The sequence below is a fragment of the Annulohypoxylon maeteangense genome (genome assembly GCF_022496945.1).
Source record: "Annulohypoxylon maeteangense strain CBS 123835 unplaced genomic scaffold GGS22scaffold_1, whole genome shotgun sequence".
Lineage (NCBI taxonomy): Eukaryota > Fungi > Ascomycota > Sordariomycetes > Xylariales > Hypoxylaceae > Annulohypoxylon > Annulohypoxylon maeteangense.
Window position 1 is genome coordinate 3,473,092 of NW_025953248.1, and position 15,307 is coordinate 3,488,398.

At 48.0% G+C, this 15,307-nt stretch overlaps 6 protein-coding genes across 6 annotated transcripts; 3 read left to right on the forward strand and 3 right to left on the reverse strand.

The window, feature by feature from the left end:
- Positions 1–21: 21 nt before the first annotated feature.
- On the reverse strand, positions 22–2,125 carry GGS22DRAFT_14563 (uncharacterized protein). The gene is made up of 3 exons (XM_047958873.1): positions 1,313–2,125; positions 992–1,181; positions 22–934 (listed from the first exon to the last, which is right to left on the reverse strand). The coding sequence occupies exons 1-3, from the start codon at positions 1,982–1,984 to the stop codon at positions 48–50; spliced, it is 1,749 nt and encodes a 582-aa protein (XP_047824349.1). The 5' UTR covers positions 1,985–2,125; the 3' UTR covers positions 22–47.
- A 614-nt stretch (positions 2,126–2,739) lies between these two features.
- Positions 2,740–3,874, forward strand: GGS22DRAFT_14572 (acyl-CoA N-acyltransferase). Its single transcript, XM_047958878.1, has 2 exons — positions 2,740–3,270; positions 3,385–3,874. Exons 1-2 carry the CDS (start codon positions 2,889–2,891, stop codon positions 3,633–3,635), a joined length of 633 nt encoding a protein of 210 aa, XP_047824350.1. The 5' UTR covers positions 2,740–2,888; the 3' UTR covers positions 3,636–3,874.
- GGS22DRAFT_14585 (Dihydroneopterin aldolase-domain-containing protein) lies at positions 3,716–5,504 on the forward strand. Its single transcript, XM_047958881.1, has 3 exons — positions 3,716–4,973; positions 5,038–5,312; positions 5,366–5,504. Exons 1-2 carry the CDS (start codon positions 4,113–4,115, stop codon positions 5,230–5,232), a joined length of 1,056 nt encoding a protein of 351 aa, XP_047824351.1. The 5' UTR covers positions 3,716–4,112; the 3' UTR covers positions 5,233–5,312; positions 5,366–5,504.
- A 524-nt stretch (positions 5,505–6,028) lies between these two features.
- On the reverse strand, positions 6,029–7,345 carry GGS22DRAFT_151100 (uncharacterized protein). Its single transcript, XM_047959424.1, has 2 exons — positions 6,388–7,345; positions 6,029–6,328 (listed from the first exon to the last, which is right to left on the reverse strand). The coding sequence occupies exons 1-2, from the start codon at positions 6,913–6,915 to the stop codon at positions 6,191–6,193; spliced, it is 666 nt and encodes a 221-aa protein (XP_047824352.1). The 5' UTR covers positions 6,916–7,345; the 3' UTR covers positions 6,029–6,190.
- A 2,946-nt stretch (positions 7,346–10,291) lies between these two features.
- GGS22DRAFT_14635 (UTP-glucose-1-phosphate uridylyltransferase) lies at positions 10,292–11,994 on the forward strand. Its single transcript, XM_047958893.1, has 2 exons — positions 10,292–10,574; positions 10,643–11,994. Exons 1-2 carry the CDS (start codon positions 10,372–10,374, stop codon positions 11,931–11,933), a joined length of 1,494 nt encoding a protein of 497 aa, XP_047824353.1. The 5' UTR covers positions 10,292–10,371; the 3' UTR covers positions 11,934–11,994.
- Positions 11,995–12,413: 419 nt separating this feature from the next.
- GGS22DRAFT_151105 (uncharacterized protein) lies at positions 12,414–15,215 on the reverse strand. The gene is made up of 2 exons (XM_047959425.1): positions 13,848–15,215; positions 12,414–13,669 (listed from the first exon to the last, which is right to left on the reverse strand). Exons 1-2 carry the CDS (start codon positions 14,528–14,530, stop codon positions 12,988–12,990), a joined length of 1,365 nt encoding a protein of 454 aa, XP_047824354.1. The 5' UTR covers positions 14,531–15,215; the 3' UTR covers positions 12,414–12,987.
- Positions 15,216–15,307: the final 92 nt, after the last annotated feature.

Genomic DNA, 15,307 nt, shown 5'->3' on the forward strand with positions numbered 1-15,307 from the left:
CCATCTCCCGGCAACGGATTTTCGTGCGGAATACAACGTATCCAGACTTATCCACCAAACTCGGCTTCCATTATCCTCAAGGCAAACCCGGCTACTTCTTGAATCGGCCCCACAACCACGGTGTTGTAGAAACGCCTTTCTTCTGGGCCATTTGGATTCTTGGCGAAAGCATCGACTAACGCGTTCTCGGTTTCTCGGCCTGGTAAGGATTTGAGGTCATCTAATAGATCCTGTGCTTGGTAACGTAGTTGCCATTCGTCGGATTTGGCCGCAGGGCAATACTGTATGATCGCTACTAAGAGTGCCTGGCACATAGTGGCCTGGTCTACCTTACTTAAATGTTGGGCAAACCTAGTTGCAAATTCTTCCCTGCTTCTAGCCGGTGTAGAAAATGGACCTAAGCTCAACACCCTGGTGAGCATCAACATGCTCTTTACTCTCGATGCAAAGAACGGTGCAGGCGATATCACTGGACTAATGTTCAGAGCGCCGAAGCATTCAATAGCGAAGGCGTAGGCATGTTTGCCTGTTCTCGCGAAACAGAGACTAGCATCACCAAGCACCCGGAGTAATGGATCTGAAGCATACAATCCCGCTGTTCGAAGTTGCGCGCACAGCTTCCAGCGGTGTCGTACTTGTTGTTGCATCGCGACCGGGTCCCAAAATTTCAGTTTGGTCTCGAAGATGGGAAGTATCTCTGCAATATTGTTTTGCAAAGATTTGTTCAAGCTCAGGAATTGTTTGATGGGAGGGTTTCGTAGCCCATCTATATCACGGACAAGACTAAACGGGTCTGACAAGTTTAGTTCCAGATTCGGATATACCTGGCAGGTTTGGTAGATATCCAGATCGTCCTGACACCGACGACAATTGCAAGTAAAATAATAGTGCGTCTTCAAGTAATGCCGGCGCTCCGAGCGAGGGATGTCACAGTCTATCGTAAGCCAACTGTTAGTAGTGTTCGTAGAAGATATATCGATTTGAAACTCACTTGAATAAGATATCGTGACCTCCTCGCCCTCTTTGATGTCCTGATACGCGTGCAAGATACCATCCCGTCCCGTGAATGACACATAGGCGTTCGGTATACAAGAGTGGTTGACCATTGCCAACGCAGCGTTCATGTAGATGCCGCTCTGTCCAAAGTCTGAGTCCAGCCGGTTGAACGAGTTGACTTGTAGCTAGTCGTCGTTAGATCCAAATCGAAGTATCAATGCCACAAGCACACCAAAAAAACGTCATAGGTTAGGTACTTATATCAAGTAACCCTTCACCCAAACATAACCACCCACCCACACATTCACTCACTCACCTTACAAGTAACATCCAACCCCTTCGGTATATTAACATCGTCCGCCTCACCCTTAAGACCAAGATACTCCAACGCCGCCTTCACCTGCAACATCATCTCGAAAAACCGCGTCCCAGGCGCCGTCCGGTGCTCCCCCTCGTGTCCCTCCGTCTCATACACCGCGTCCAGCATATCCGGACGCACCAACACCTGGATCAGCGTACGCACCGGCGTCGGCATCTCCTGCGGCAACCCCTGTTTCATCGCATCCAGGCGAGCCCGTTTATACGCTTTACACTCCCCCTTCCCGTGCCCGAGCGCCCAGTCCGCCTTTTGGCACGCCACGCTGCAGTACCGCGACACTTTGCACCCGGTGCAGAGACGCACTTCGGCGACGGACCCCCGCGGGACGGTGGTTGGGGGGGTGCTGGGGATGGTGGCGGTGCGGGAGAATACGGCGTTGGAGGCGCTGGTTAATGTGTTGAGGAGGGTGGCGCTCACGCGCAGACAGTGGCTGCAGGTTTCGGAGAGACGGGAGCTGTCTGGGATCGCGATGGTGGGGGAGGAGTGCGGTCCGGTGCCGCTGAATGTTGCGATCGTGGAGCCGGCGCTGATGGCTCGGGTCGTCCGGACCGAGCGCCCGCGCTCCGGGGTGGAGGGGTGGAGGGTTAGACCTTCCGGGAGAGTGAGCATTTTGGATTGAAGGTGGGGGTTGGTATGGGATGGAGGGACTGGGGTGGCTTGGTTGTATGACCGGATTTGGTATGATGGGACTAGGTACAGGGGTTTTATAGATGGGTGGTGTAGGGAATGGGCAGGAAGGTGTTTGGTATCCCCCGTTTGACTGTGGATTTTTGGTTTTCAGATACGTGCAGAAGGGGCAAATGGCGTATGATGTAATATGTAATATGAACCTAGTCATATATGCAGGCACGGTGTAGGTGAAAAAGAGGTGAGGATGAAGGTGAGAAGGTGAATGATAGGAAGGAAAGCGGTATGTTTCGGACATGTGCCTGGCCGTTGGAGAATATTTCCCCGGAAAGATCTGGGGGTTTGGAACTGTGGGTCTATGTATACCTGTTATCTAGATCACCACCAACATGAATCTTACTTTCTTCTCTTCAATGACTGCAGTTTGGAGTTTTCTGCACCATGAGGAAATCAAATATTTCATAGGGCGATACTCAAGCATCCGGTAAGCATCTATCAATCACACTCGCCGAAAGTCTCCGGCAAACGAATCCTACATAAAATTAAGTACCTAACATAGCGACATTCAACCCCCACTTGACCAATGAGTCACTACCCGTATCGCATAGCGTGTACAGATATAATATTTTAGCTACGGATTTGGAGAGTCATAGGCACAAAGATTATGTGATGAGGTAGGCATCCGGTATGAGGCGTGGTCAGGAATCCAATATTAAGAAGCCACTTCAATGTTTGTCTGAAAACAGTGCAGCTTCTACTTCTCTGTCCACATATATCAAGCTAGTGGTCAAGCAGGCTTCCGTACAGACGTCGATCCATAGGCCTTCGTTTTACCAACTCGCTTATATGTACAGGCAATCGTTACTGCATAAAGCAATCAGCTAGGATGTCTCTAGAACTACAGCCAGCCACTGAAGCCGACGCGCGCCGATCAGCAGAGATTGAAGGGGTGGCGTACGCCTCAAACTCGTTCAGCGAAATTTTGTTTCCAGGGCCTCCTCCGCCGGATGCATTTGATGGGAGAGCAAAAGGGCTAGTTGCCGAGTTACATAACGATGCTACGGTGCGATGGTCCAAGGTTGTTGATACCGACTTGCCTGAAGGCGAGCAGATGATCGCCTTTTCTAAATGGCATATCCACGCCGAGCCGCCAAAGCCGACGCCTCTTCGTGAGTTCGGTCCCGGATCCAACGCTGAGGCGTGTGAATTGGTGTTCGGTGGCACTATGAAGCAGAGGGCGCGTCTCTGGGGAGATAGGCCACATGTCTGTAAGTACCCCATGTTTCATTCGAGACTATACTATTCATACAAATAGGAGAGGAGAAAGATGTCGCTATGTGGCTTTTTGAAATGTTGTATGAGAACACTAATAGTAAGTAAAGATATGGCACTCCTCCACACCGATCCAAAACAGCAAGGCCGCGGTGCGGGAAGGATGCTAGTACGGCAAGTTATAGACGAGGCCCGTAGGCTTGGTCTGGTTGCCTACCTCCAATCTTCCCCGGCGGGCCATGAAATGTACAAGAGATGTGGCTTCCATGACATCGAATGCCTATCCACCGACTTAAGCAAATGGGGAGCTATGGAGACGCACTGTATTTGGGCGATGATGTGTGATCCGTCTAATACCTAGTCTTTAGATTGATGTCGGCGCAAGAAAGACATATTTCAAGTCAACGAATAAATATGAGAGATCAGATGTAGTTTTGAACATAATGAGTTGAGTTGTACGAGGACAACACATATGTACATCTCCGAGTGGAGCCTAGAAATGTCCGGATACATCATCTCACTCGGATCTTACCTGAGCACTCATGGATCTCATCTCACCTTTATCTTGCATTTAAGTATTTTGTGTCAAATGAACAGAGACAGAAACATCAAGACTTTTCAGATATTAAAATCCAAGATTCCCATCTACCATTCCGCAGAAAGTCAAAGCCCCTATCCCATTAGCTATCCTCCACTAACAACCCCCACTAAGCCACAGCCCACCTTGCGTCATTAAAGGCGGGTTCCTCTACGCCGCCCCGTCCGTCCGCTAAAAAGCAATACATAACTCCCCAACCACCTTATCCTACCCTACCCTACCCTTAGTAGCCTAGCAACAATGCTATCATCCCTCTGGAACCCCCCCGCGAAAATGCCCGGCGGCCCCCCAACAAACGACACAACCGACCCCCCAGCCCCCCTCGTCAGCTCGTGGCAAGCGCGCGCAGATGCAGGCGAGCCCGTCGCTGTTGTCCGCGTCCGCAACCTGCAGGCTTCGATCCCCGTCGGTCGCGACGCCTGGGGCCGTGCCGGGCTCGCGCAGCCTATTTTGCTTTCCTCGGAAGTCTCGTTCGCGCGCCCGTTTTCTGGGAACGCTGATGCGGGGGATGAGCGGGTTTCGGCGTCGGGCGACACGGATTTACTGGATGCTGGGACGGTGCATTATGGGAGCTTGAGCAAGACGCTGTTGGCGGGGCTGGAGGTTTTGAGGTTGGGTGGCAAGCCGGGAAGTGTGGGGACGAAGGTGGTAGGGGGTGTGGGAGAGGGAGGAGCACCTAGGACGGCGGATGTGTTGGAGTTGTTGTGGGTGAGGATGACGGGGCGTGTGGTTGATGGGAGTTCGGTTGCGCTGCCGTTGGACCAGGTGCCGTTCTTGGATGCGGCGACGCTGCGCTCGTTAGTGTTGACTATTGGGTTGCCGAAGGCGTCGTTGCTGGGGGCTGGGGTTAGTTTGACGGTTACGGCGGGGTTTAGGGGGGAGTTTGCGGGAAAGGGCGAGGAGAAGGAGAAGGTGGCTAGTAAGAACCCCTTACAGTCGTACTCGAGATGTCTGAGGATCCAGGGGCTGCATGTCCCGACGCTGATTGGCGTTAACCCGAATGAGCGTGAGGCGAAGCAGATGGTTGTTGCGGATGTTGAGATTGATCGGTATGATGTTGTGGAGGATGTCCATAGTGATCTCGAGAAGATTATCGTGGAGGTGAGCATTTGAGTTTAACAACCTATCGAAAAAATTGCTGGGAATCGCTGACATTTTCGTACAGACGATAGAGACTTCGTCATTCAAGACGCTCGAAGCCCTGGCATCACATGTGGCGAATAGGATACTATCAGATTTCAGAATAGGCGATAACCCGGCGCCCATGAAAGAGCGAGGATGGAAGGTCAAGGTCTGTCTCGAGAAGCCGATTGCTGTGCCTTTTGCGGAGTGTCCTTCTGTGGAAGTGACTATGGGATAATGCCCCCCTTTTAGTGAGATGGCAATATTCATGATATATGAATTGGTATCATTGTCGATGATGGACAAGGATCACTCGGGGTAAGTTCGAGCAATATCTTTTATCGGGTTCCTCCTATTCTAACTTTAAGAAGCTGTTCAACACATATTGCTCTTCCATTATGAGATAGAAGATCTTATGTCGAGCGAGGGGATGTATGCCCTCATACAACTATCTGCGGCTACTCTTCTGGGTGCCCCTAAATGTAAGGCAATTGCGAGAAACAACACCACCGTATTGGTGAATCTCGCAAACTTCAGTCTTCGCCATTTTACATAAAATTCCTAGGTAAAGAGAAATGAAAAGAATGTTCACATTAAGTATATAAGGGGCTCACGATATCTATACAAAATTGTAACCTAAAGGTTGAGGGTTGCGGTAGTGACTGGAGTACGCATATTGGCCTAGGCATATGGATTTATTTCATTGTTCGCATAATTGGTACACTCGGTTCAATTGAAACAACATGAAAGTTGCATAGAGATATTATAGCACACCCTTATTTGGCGAAGACGATTCCCGCGTCGATTATGACAGTATTGAAATGTTTTCAGAGTAAGCGAAGCGAGACGGCGGAGTGCAGGAAGATGAGCGGGCTTAGGTTGCCGACCTTGGAGATGCCGTAAAGCGGTGAGGTGCATTGCCAATAAGTTCATTACCTACTAGGTAGGTAGTTTGCCTTTAGATCCCTCAATTGTATGAATGACGCGGCCGCTTTAATTGAAACGAGAATAATGCAAATAGCAAACAAAATTTTATTTGTACCTATTTTTCCACTACGAAACATCTTGTTCTATGCCTGTATTCTTTCATTATTGTCATGCCTCGTGGTTACAGTCTCATATTGAATCCGATGAATGTATACTATACGTACACATACTCGTGGCCATGCATCGTCTAATTCTATCATAATGACAGGTCAAACCTTGCGACAAGATGGAATGTCACCGTTAGTGATCTCATCAATGAATTTAGGATCCGGGTCGAAAAGCATGACGTGGAAATGCTCTACGGCATGGACGGATTTCAACGATCTCCAATTCTTGAACCAGATGTACTACAGTGGCGTCTTAGTGTAATCAACTACGGAGGGAATGAGGCTGCAATATCACTTACGCGATCCCTCGCCACCCTAGACCCAAATTTCTTCTGCACGTACCCATCAATCGCGGCCCTCGCCTCGTCTGTAAGGTCCGTCGTGACGGGATCTTCAGCTAGATCGAACTTGGTCCAGACCACGAGATGCACTATCCTTTCATCGATACCATACGGCCAATCATTCCAGAGTATCTTCACGTCGTCGTCAAATTCAAACGGGTTGCCCCGGGGCGCCACGGGAGCCTCCCAGTGCAGCCGCTGACTTAAGACGAAATTCATGACGCTTCCGTGGTCCCGCTTTAGAGTCCAGGTGTACTCAAGATAGCGCCTCAGGTCGGATGGCACCCGGCGGAACGCATCTAGCCGGTTCTCTGCCACGATGCTCTGCACTTCGGACCACGTGGATCTGTGGTAGAGGAAGTCGGGCGTGCCGATGATGCCGATATCCTTAGGGCTCAGTTGGTTGAGAAATTCAGGGCATTCCTCTGTCCTCTCGTTTTCGGGAATGTTGACTTGCCAGAAAGGCAAGTCACTGACACTTCCCATCTTTCCTTTACGGTTGGATGTGAAGTATCTGATAGGTAGAGATGACTCGGGATCTAGTCGATTACCTAAGGCGGTTCGTAACGGTAGGTTGGTACCTAGTAAGTGCTGACAAGAATTTCTGGAAGCGAGTTCGCCTGTCTAGACTCGATTGATAAGAAGGTTACCTAAGTTAAAGATTGATCGGACCGAGGACTTATTGATAATATTGGTGTTCGACGAAGTCTAGAGCTTAGTGGATGTTTCCACGTTCGAGTTCAATAAAGAAAGTTTCAGGGGTAACTGCCCAGTGGTTGACTGCTGAGCTGACAGGCGGTCAAGCCGCAGCTTGTGGATGCGGTTCGCGCCTGTAAACGCCACAGACGCTACAGACGCCATCGCGGCATCACGGCACCATCCGAAAATTGTGAGTTGTGCAAGTTTCTCGGAGAAGTATCAAAATGAGGAAATATCTTGGTACAAGAGCTCGTATTGTGAAATTTAAGTCTCGGGATTTATATTCATTTTTTGTTTTGTTGGTACCATGAAAACCGATATTTCTTATGTGTACCCAGTACCTTGGTACCTATCTACTTAAGAGCACTGGGCAGCATCTTCAACTGTGGCTTTATTCCAAGACTTCGGGATTTTTCATCTCAAGCTTCGGCCGGTTATTAAAGTTAGCTAGATGCGGCTCTTATCTTAGTCGTGAAGGTGTCGATCTCACCCAAGATGAAAGGTTACGTATGAGATGTCAAGTCAACATAAGCACGAGTTCCGAGATTGACGTTAAGCCCAGCTTATACATGATTGACTGGCTTTTGCTGCTACCCCCACGTGGAATCCTCGCGTCTATCTATTTGCTACAAACCGACGTGGCTGATTCCGTCATCATAGACTCACGAATCTGATCATTATAAATGGTAATTTCATATCTACCGCAAGAATAATTTCCACATTTTGTCGATGTATGATTTGGTAGGAATCTTTTGTGAACACCCCTTTTCTACCGTCACTGCAAAGTCCTACATGACTTCAATACTCAAAGCTACCTTACCTAGTTAAATATAGAAATCTCAACTGTTATAAGAGTTTTATTAATCACATACCAAGTGGATTGCTCCAGAACCCAACTCCCATCTAGTTCCCGCTAGATTAGAATTAAAACAATGTATTGGGTGAGCTAGCTGTTCGTGGTGGAGAGAAATACTTGCACTAGCTCTTGCGAGATCAAATATGGCGAATATGCGAATTTGCCCAACGAAGACTCGCAGGACTTAGGCGTCGTTTACTCGAAGCGGCAGATAGTCTTGATGAAGGCACTTGCATAGAAGTGTCTGGATTGCATAGAAAATGGCTAGGTAAAGAGTATCGTGGTGGCTTGTATTGTCAACATGGCGCCGAAAGTGGTTGGAAATACTACCCACCCACTTGAAGTCCGGTCAGGCTAGATTTAACAACGGATACAAGCCTAAACCGTTGTCCCACACACCATGGGTGCCAGACAAAATGTGATAGGTCTCTTTGAAACGTAGCAGCTTTTCAGCCTTGAAGCGCTTGAATCGCCCAGGTCAAAGACCTTGGAATGGTCAAGCTTGAGATACTATGCGTAGATATCCGATATCGTGGGCTAGGATGCCGCATCAAATACATACCTGTATGGTGGAGGGGCTTTAACCGCTTAACTTAGCAGGGTCTAGCCGATGCCAACAAATGCCGTAAAAGTACTAGCCTATCCTTGTTTTAAGGGGTATTTTTGGGAATATGATCCGTTTATGAGTGAAATTCCGCGGTCAAGATCAGGTACAAGGAGAATACTTATACACCGCATATCGAGAAAATACCTCCGCTTGATCGTAGAATGGGGCGACCGATAATTTCCTGGAGCAACCATCAACTTTCAACTATCCAGGGGGTCCAGGGCAGTTAGGACGAAACTAAATAAAAGGGTAGAAGATGCTCGCTTTTGATATTTGCTTATACCTTCCTTTTCTCTCCGTAGACTCCTGATTTGGCCAGATTGGGTGTAAGATTATCTCCAGGTACGTTCATGATCTTCTCTTACTATAATTTGAGCTGTTATGCGTCGCATGTTTTTTGCTTGTTCCCCGCCCTGGTCTTTGCATGTGATTGAACGCCGCACGAAAAAAAGAGAGGAACAAGCCATGGTGGGTTGATGGCAAGATGGCGAAATGGCGAAAAAAAGAGTACGATACAGAAACATTTTGTGGCGTTCAAGACATTGCTAGACAATGTTATATTGGATTATAACATTAAGATTTGTATAACTTCAATCGGCTTGAAGCTTATACAATATTGATGCTAGCGAGTGCGGCCGTTTTGTCATTAGTTTCATTTGAGAAACTGATGAGGCAAATGGAGATGAACGAAATTTGTTTTATTGGCTGGGGAAGGCTGCACAGGGTCGAAGGCAAAATGCAGCTGGCAAGCACAAGCAGGGAAGAGACTTGCTCTAAATTAGACTGCATTACGTCAATGGTGCATTCTACGATACAAAGTGAGCTAACAAGCTAACATTTCCACCCCCCCTTTTTTAGGTACCTATAGAAAATTACCGTAGCTGCCAAAGCTCCGACGCCAACCAAATTTACCCCGCCATTCTACCCAAAACTACGAAGTCCAAAAGCCAAAAGGTCGAAAGTTTAGAAGGAACAATCATCATCCCAACCTTTACCTTCTAAAGTACAAAATTAAATCTTGACCTCCTTTTCTTCCTTATAAACTTCGTATTAACAAAGCACCCTTCGAATTTGAGGGTGCTCGTCTTCCTGAGTGACTACTCTGTACCTACCTGTCTCCGACTCACAATTCACACGCGATGGCTCAAGCAATTAAGAGTGCGTTGCCTTCCCATCTGAAGCCCGGCGGGAGGGACGCGGATGCTGAGTTTGCTGGAAGACATCATGGCAAAACTCGATCACATATGGTATGTATAACTCCACATCCTGTTATGACTTCTCTATCATCTACAAGCATTTGGGTCAAATCGATAGTCACTTGGATTTTCATGCCTCGAACCCCTTAACCCCTCAGAGAACAATGGAGCTACAGACTATTTACAGCTTATTTCTTTGTTTTTCCGCCTATCTCGATGACGAAGCAACCTAAGCATTTGACTTGTATCCGCCTCAGAGCTTCGCATCTTACGATTACATACCTCAGATAAAGTTTCTCTTTTCTCTCGCTACCTGAAGTTTGAATCCTTCCAACATCAGGCAAATCATGTACCACTTAACACGACCGTGGAACACTCAATACTCTGAATCACCTCCCCATTCCCCTATCATCATTCACTAGGTCTGGATTCTATAAAAGCCTAGGAAGCTCTACGGTCATCTTATAAACATTCACATATCCTATCTGCTAAATGTTTCTGCCGATTTATCTCTTCATCTTTCATCTTTCGCCTTCCCTTTACCCTTAAATTTATATTATTTTGGAGGTGGTAGAACAAGTACAATGCCTCCTTTAGTAGCTAACGATTGTAAGGCCTTTGAGAATGCTTCGACTAATGTTGCTGCGGCGCAAATGCGCAACTCTTTAACCGAGCTTGCGGAGACTGTCAAGGATCCGGAGCAGAAGAAGTTGTTCGAAACTGAAATGGACAACTTCTTCACCCTCTTCCGCCGATACCTGAATGACAAAGCTAAGGGCAATGCTGTGTATGTATAACTCTTAACAAAGTAGCACCTGAGTTACAGAAGGACGAGTGCTAATACTGGATCGGTAGTGATTGGGACCGTATTGCCCCTCCCGCGCAGGGTCAGGTCGTCGACTACGAAGACCTAGCAAATTCCGAGTCCGTAGGATTCCTCAACAAGCTCGCCGTCCTGAAGTTGAACGGTGGTTTGGGTACATCTATGGGTTGCGTCGGTCCTAAGTCCGTTATCGAAGTTCGCGATGGCATGTCTTTCCTTGATATGTCCGTACGACAAGTCGAGTACTTGAACCGAACGTACAACACCAATGTTCCCTTCATCCTAATGAACTCGTTTAACACCCACGACGATACTGCCGCCATCATTAAGAAGTATGAGGGACACAATGTCGACATCCTTACCTTCAACCAATCGAGATTCCCTAGGATCTACAAGGACTCGCTATTGCCAGTTCCCAAGAGCATCGACTCACCGATCAACGAGTGGTATCCCCCCGGACACGGTGACGTGTTTGAGTCTCTATACAACTCCGGCCTCCTTGATAAGCTCATCGACCGCGGTATCGAGATTATCTTCCTATCGAACGTCGACAACCTAGGCGCTGTGGTGGACCTACGTATCCTACAACATATGGTCGAGACAAATTCTGAATACATCATGGAGTTGACTAACAAGACCAAGGCTGACGTCAAGGGTGGTACCATCATCGACTACGAGGGATCTGTCCGCCTACTAGAAATTGCCCAGGTCCCCAAGGAACACACCAACGAGTTCAAGTCGATTAAGAAGTTCAAGTACTTCAACACCAACAACATCTGGATGAACACCAAGGCCATCAAGCGCGTTGTTGAGAACAACGAGCTCGAGATGGAGATCATCCCGAACGGTAAGACCATCGCTGGCGACAAGAAGGGCGAGTCAGACATTTCTATTCTCCAGCTCGAGACTGCAGTTGGTGCTGCCATTCGCCACTTCAAGAACGCCCACGGTGTTAATGTCCCACGTCGCCGATTCTTGCCGGTTAAGACCTGCTCAGATTTGATGTTGGTCAAATCTGACCTGTACACTGTGAAGCACGGCCAATTACAACTGAACCCGAGCCGATTTGGTGGCGCGCCGCTTATTAAGCTTGGCAGCGACTTCAAGAAGGTATCGGACTTCCAGAAGCGTATCCCGTCAATCCCCAAGATCATCGAACTGGACCACCTAACGATCACTGGTAATGTCAATCTGCATCGCGGAGTGGAACTAAAGGGAACCGTCATTATCGTCGCGACAGAAGGCTCGACGATCGACATCCCACCCGGATCGATCTTGGAGAACGTGGTTGTCGAGGGTAGCTTGCGTCTGTTGGAGCATTAATCTCCGATATTCTCTCACTCTTATCGTTGTTGCAGTACTCCCGTACATTCTGTTCAGCGTTTGTTCCGACCCAAATGTTTGTCCGCAAACTTCATTCCCTCTTTCCTATTCCTTAAAAGGGATTAGCGATTTGGGGTTTTTATAGAGATAGCTAGCCGTAGTAAAGGTATCATGGGACGGATGTGGGAGATAATGATTGATGTTATGCACATGGGGCGCGTGTTGGAGCAAAAACGCCAGGAAGATAATGCGATGCAATAAAAAGGTATACATGTGGTATAATTCTGCCGAGTCTTCATTCGTTGAGTGATTTGTATGATGCTGTGTGATGATGACTGCTGATGATTACTTGCACAAGGAGGAGTGAGGCGGTTACCTAAATCATCTAATCGTATACGAGTTTTGCATTCTACGATTACTTCACTTCAATCAATGCATACATACCAAGGTACCTAGTAGGTATGTAAGAAGATTTGACCCTTCAAGAAAATCGGAGACTTCATTGATGTTGAGAGCTCCCAGTCATGATATGCGATGTGACTACCTAGATAATTGTGAGGGTTGAGTGTCTTACATGGTCCTGATCCTTTCACGGCTCTATATCCTTTGGGACACCTAGTATATAGTGGTTGGGTGTGTAAGTCTTCCTATTTTACTAGAAAGACTAAGACTTGCCATCACCCATCATCGCGCTGCTCATCCCATACGCCCCCATATTGCTCGCCTCCCGGAATTTCCCTTCTTGAATCGCCTCACGCCCCTTCCCGTTTTCCAAAATGGAAATTCATGTCGGTCAAGACAAATTTCTCCTAAGGGTCTGACTGTATCGTGGCGATTTTGAGTTTCATGGTCGCCGAGTATATTGAATAACTACCCGAAACTAGTTGAAAATCCCAGTAGCGCATCTGGGTGGCGTACTTAGTAAGGGTTGTGAGAATTCGGTAGTGAGCTTTATGCCTCATCTGACGGTAATCTCATCATCACCCTCCAATCATTAGGTATTATTATTCCTAAAATACCAACAACAGCTTATTAGGTAGTTCAAGAACCAACTTCACTTCCCCTTCTTCTTCATAGCCTCGGTACAAGAAGGGCAGTACCAGCGGCCCTCAGGTTCTGATTTGAGGCCCACGCATGTCCAGTGGAACCACTCGAAGGGACACGCGTTGTTGTCGCAGGCTACCATGTCGCCGTATGATACGTGCTGGCACAGACAATATTTCTTTCCTTCTTCGTCTTCCTCGTCATCCGATGCCCCAGAGCCTGCTGACGCGGACCCCCTGTCTGGCATCTCTTCATCTCCTTCTACTTTACTGTGAGTACGACGGTGTTTATGATGTAGGTGAGGGCGGGGAACAGGCGTTCCGCTCCCGGCTCGAGACCCGGCGCGTGACGATCGAACGGATTCAGCGTCGGAAAGCTCGCTATCTGCTGTCGATGCCGGGGATCCCTTTGATATCCCAGCACGTCTCACACGTGACAGTGTCGATTTCGAATTTGGTGGTTTCTTACGACTAACTCCTGCTGATGGCGTGCCTCTTCTCCCGGCACCTATACTTCCTGCTTTAGAACTGGCTCGGGGTCCTGCGCTCCCAGCCCTAACGGTTGCTCCTGGTGTTCCCGCCTTGGGTGTCCCTGGCCCGAGAGAAGAATGCCGAGCCAACCCACTCGATGCCGTAGGCAGACTGCCTAGGCCAGAACTCACCCGTGGCCCTCTCTTGGGGACACCACTTCCACTACAATGGTTTGTTAGTACTTATAACTTATGTATAGTTCTGTGAATCATCGGTATGAGTATTGGTAATGTGCCTTGGATCATAAGCAGAGACTACTGCAACAATGGGACGGGGGCTCCCAAAAAGTATTGAAATGGTGCAGTAGTTGGGGACACATAATGATTGTAAGGTTACTCACGGTCCAGCAGAGGACTCGCGCTGGTTACGGTTACTCATGATCATACTTGCGGCGGGGGACGTAGGTGCGGAATTGGAGATGTGGGTTTGCGATTGGGTTGTTCGGATTTGGGGGTTAGCGGCTCGCGAAGTCGTTGGAGTTGCGTTGGTCGAGATAGGATTGAGTGGCGTGATGTTAGACGTTGTCACGGATAGCCCTCGAAGACTGGGGTTGTTGTTGTTCGCGGCGCTAGGTCGTACCGTGGAGGGAAGTTCATCAGGGTCGGTGAAGCCGGGCTCTCCTCGATCACCTAGCTGTTTGATCTGCATGTCGAGATGTCGAAGATGCTTATCAATAAGGACCTTAGCCTTATGTGCCAGAGCAATCTTCTCCTCCGCAAGCTTATCGGCTTTCTCATAGTTATTACGGATGGTTTCGCGCAATGCCTGCTCTCGAGGGAAGGGCGCATGGCTACCGTTCGTTCGAATCCAGCGTTGGATCTTAGCGTCGCAGTCTTCGATAATCTTGATATGGTCGTTGAATAAACGGTCTTTGTATGCTATCTCGTCTTGGTAGAAGCGTAGTTCCTCGGGTAGGTTGGACGTTCGGTAGATAAAGTCTTCGAGGATGGCGGCCGGATCTTGGGCCTCGGCGGAGGGCGCCATCTTCTTCACAAAGTCTATAGAGAGGTCGTCTCTAGGCATGGTTGTTAACCTGGCCCTCTAAGCGGAGGCGCGCTTGAAGTGATGATGAGGAGTGTTTAATGAGGTGAACGACACATGCGCATGATTGTTTAAGTGCAAGGGGAGATCTGAAGAAGGGGGAAATAAAGGCTGAGACGAAATTGCTCTGAAATAGGTTGCAATGTCGTTTTGTTTTGTTGATATTGTTTTTTTCTGCCGTACTTGAGTTTGTACTGTGTTTTAATTGATTCTAAAGTTTGTTTTTGATTGCGCAATTGTTGCTTGTAACCTCGTCCCAGAAACAGTGCGCAATATTTGCTGGGGATCATAGGGAATGTGACAATAATGGCATGAGGGTTGAAGATTGAAAAAGGTTGAGAGATGGTTGCAAGTTGGCAATCACATGCATATTGATTTTTTTTTTCTGTAATAACGGTTGTGAATTCGAGCTGTGGCTCACCTTCCTAACCAGTTCCAAGAATTGATCTCAAAAATGTGTTCTCTCAAGTCAAGAACGACGCGATACAAATTTATGAGGACGCCACTATGAATACGTAAAGAAGGAATAAATTATGGCTTCTTTAGGCATTCGCTAGGTACGAAATGGCTTGCCACGGGAGGCGCAAACAGGAGTAGTGGTCCTAGTCCCCAGTGCCAATGTGGGGTGTCGTTTTCGAGTGGATGAAATTATGAAAGTGAATGATAGAAAGGAAGAAAACTGCTGAGCCAAAAATTAGGATGTAAACCAATAAATTACGTAATTCGGCTCGTCATCATATACCGGTCTATCAGTGTATA

What these genes read in the sequence shown, in the direction of transcription:
- GGS22DRAFT_14563 (XM_047958873.1), bottom strand. Translation starts at nt 1,984, where the DNA reads ATGCTCACTCTCCCGGAAGGTCTAACCCTCCACCCCTCCACCCCGGAG. An exon ending in GGTTGGATGTTACTTGTAAG is followed by an intron (nt 1,182 to 1,312) that starts GTGAGTGAGTGA and finishes AACGACGACTAG; the next exon opens with CTACAAGTCAACTCGTTCAA. An exon ending in GGTCACGATATCTTATTCAA is followed by an intron (nt 935 to 991) that starts GTGAGTTTCAAA and finishes GGCTTACGATAG; the next exon opens with ACTGTGACATCCCTCGCTCG.
- GGS22DRAFT_14572 (XM_047958878.1), top strand. Translation starts at nt 2,889, where the DNA reads ATGTCTCTAGAACTACAGCCAGCCACTGAAGCCGACGCGCGCCGATCA. An exon ending in GGGAGATAGGCCACATGTCT is followed by an intron (nt 3,271 to 3,384) that starts GTAAGTACCCCA and finishes TAGTAAGTAAAG; the next exon opens with ATATGGCACTCCTCCACACC.
- GGS22DRAFT_14585 (XM_047958881.1), top strand. Translation starts at nt 4,113, where the DNA reads ATGCTATCATCCCTCTGGAACCCCCCCGCGAAAATGCCCGGCGGCCCC. An exon ending in TCGAGAAGATTATCGTGGAG is followed by an intron (nt 4,974 to 5,037) that starts GTGAGCATTTGA and finishes ATTTTCGTACAG; the next exon opens with ACGATAGAGACTTCGTCATT.
- GGS22DRAFT_151100 (XM_047959424.1), bottom strand. Translation starts at nt 6,915, where the DNA reads ATGGGAAGTGTCAGTGACTTGCCTTTCTGGCAAGTCAACATTCCCGAA. An exon ending in CTAGGGTGGCGAGGGATCGC is followed by an intron (nt 6,329 to 6,387) that starts GTAAGTGATATT and finishes ACGCCACTGTAG; the next exon opens with TACATCTGGTTCAAGAATTG.
- GGS22DRAFT_14635 (XM_047958893.1), top strand. Translation starts at nt 10,372, where the DNA reads ATGCCTCCTTTAGTAGCTAACGATTGTAAGGCCTTTGAGAATGCTTCG. An exon ending in AAAGCTAAGGGCAATGCTGT is followed by an intron (nt 10,575 to 10,642) that starts GTATGTATAACT and finishes CTGGATCGGTAG; the next exon opens with TGATTGGGACCGTATTGCCC.
- GGS22DRAFT_151105 (XM_047959425.1), bottom strand. Translation starts at nt 14,530, where the DNA reads ATGCCTAGAGACGACCTCTCTATAGACTTTGTGAAGAAGATGGCGCCC. An exon ending in CGCGAGTCCTCTGCTGGACC is followed by an intron (nt 13,670 to 13,847) that starts GTGAGTAACCTT and finishes AAACCATTGTAG; the next exon opens with TGGAAGTGGTGTCCCCAAGA.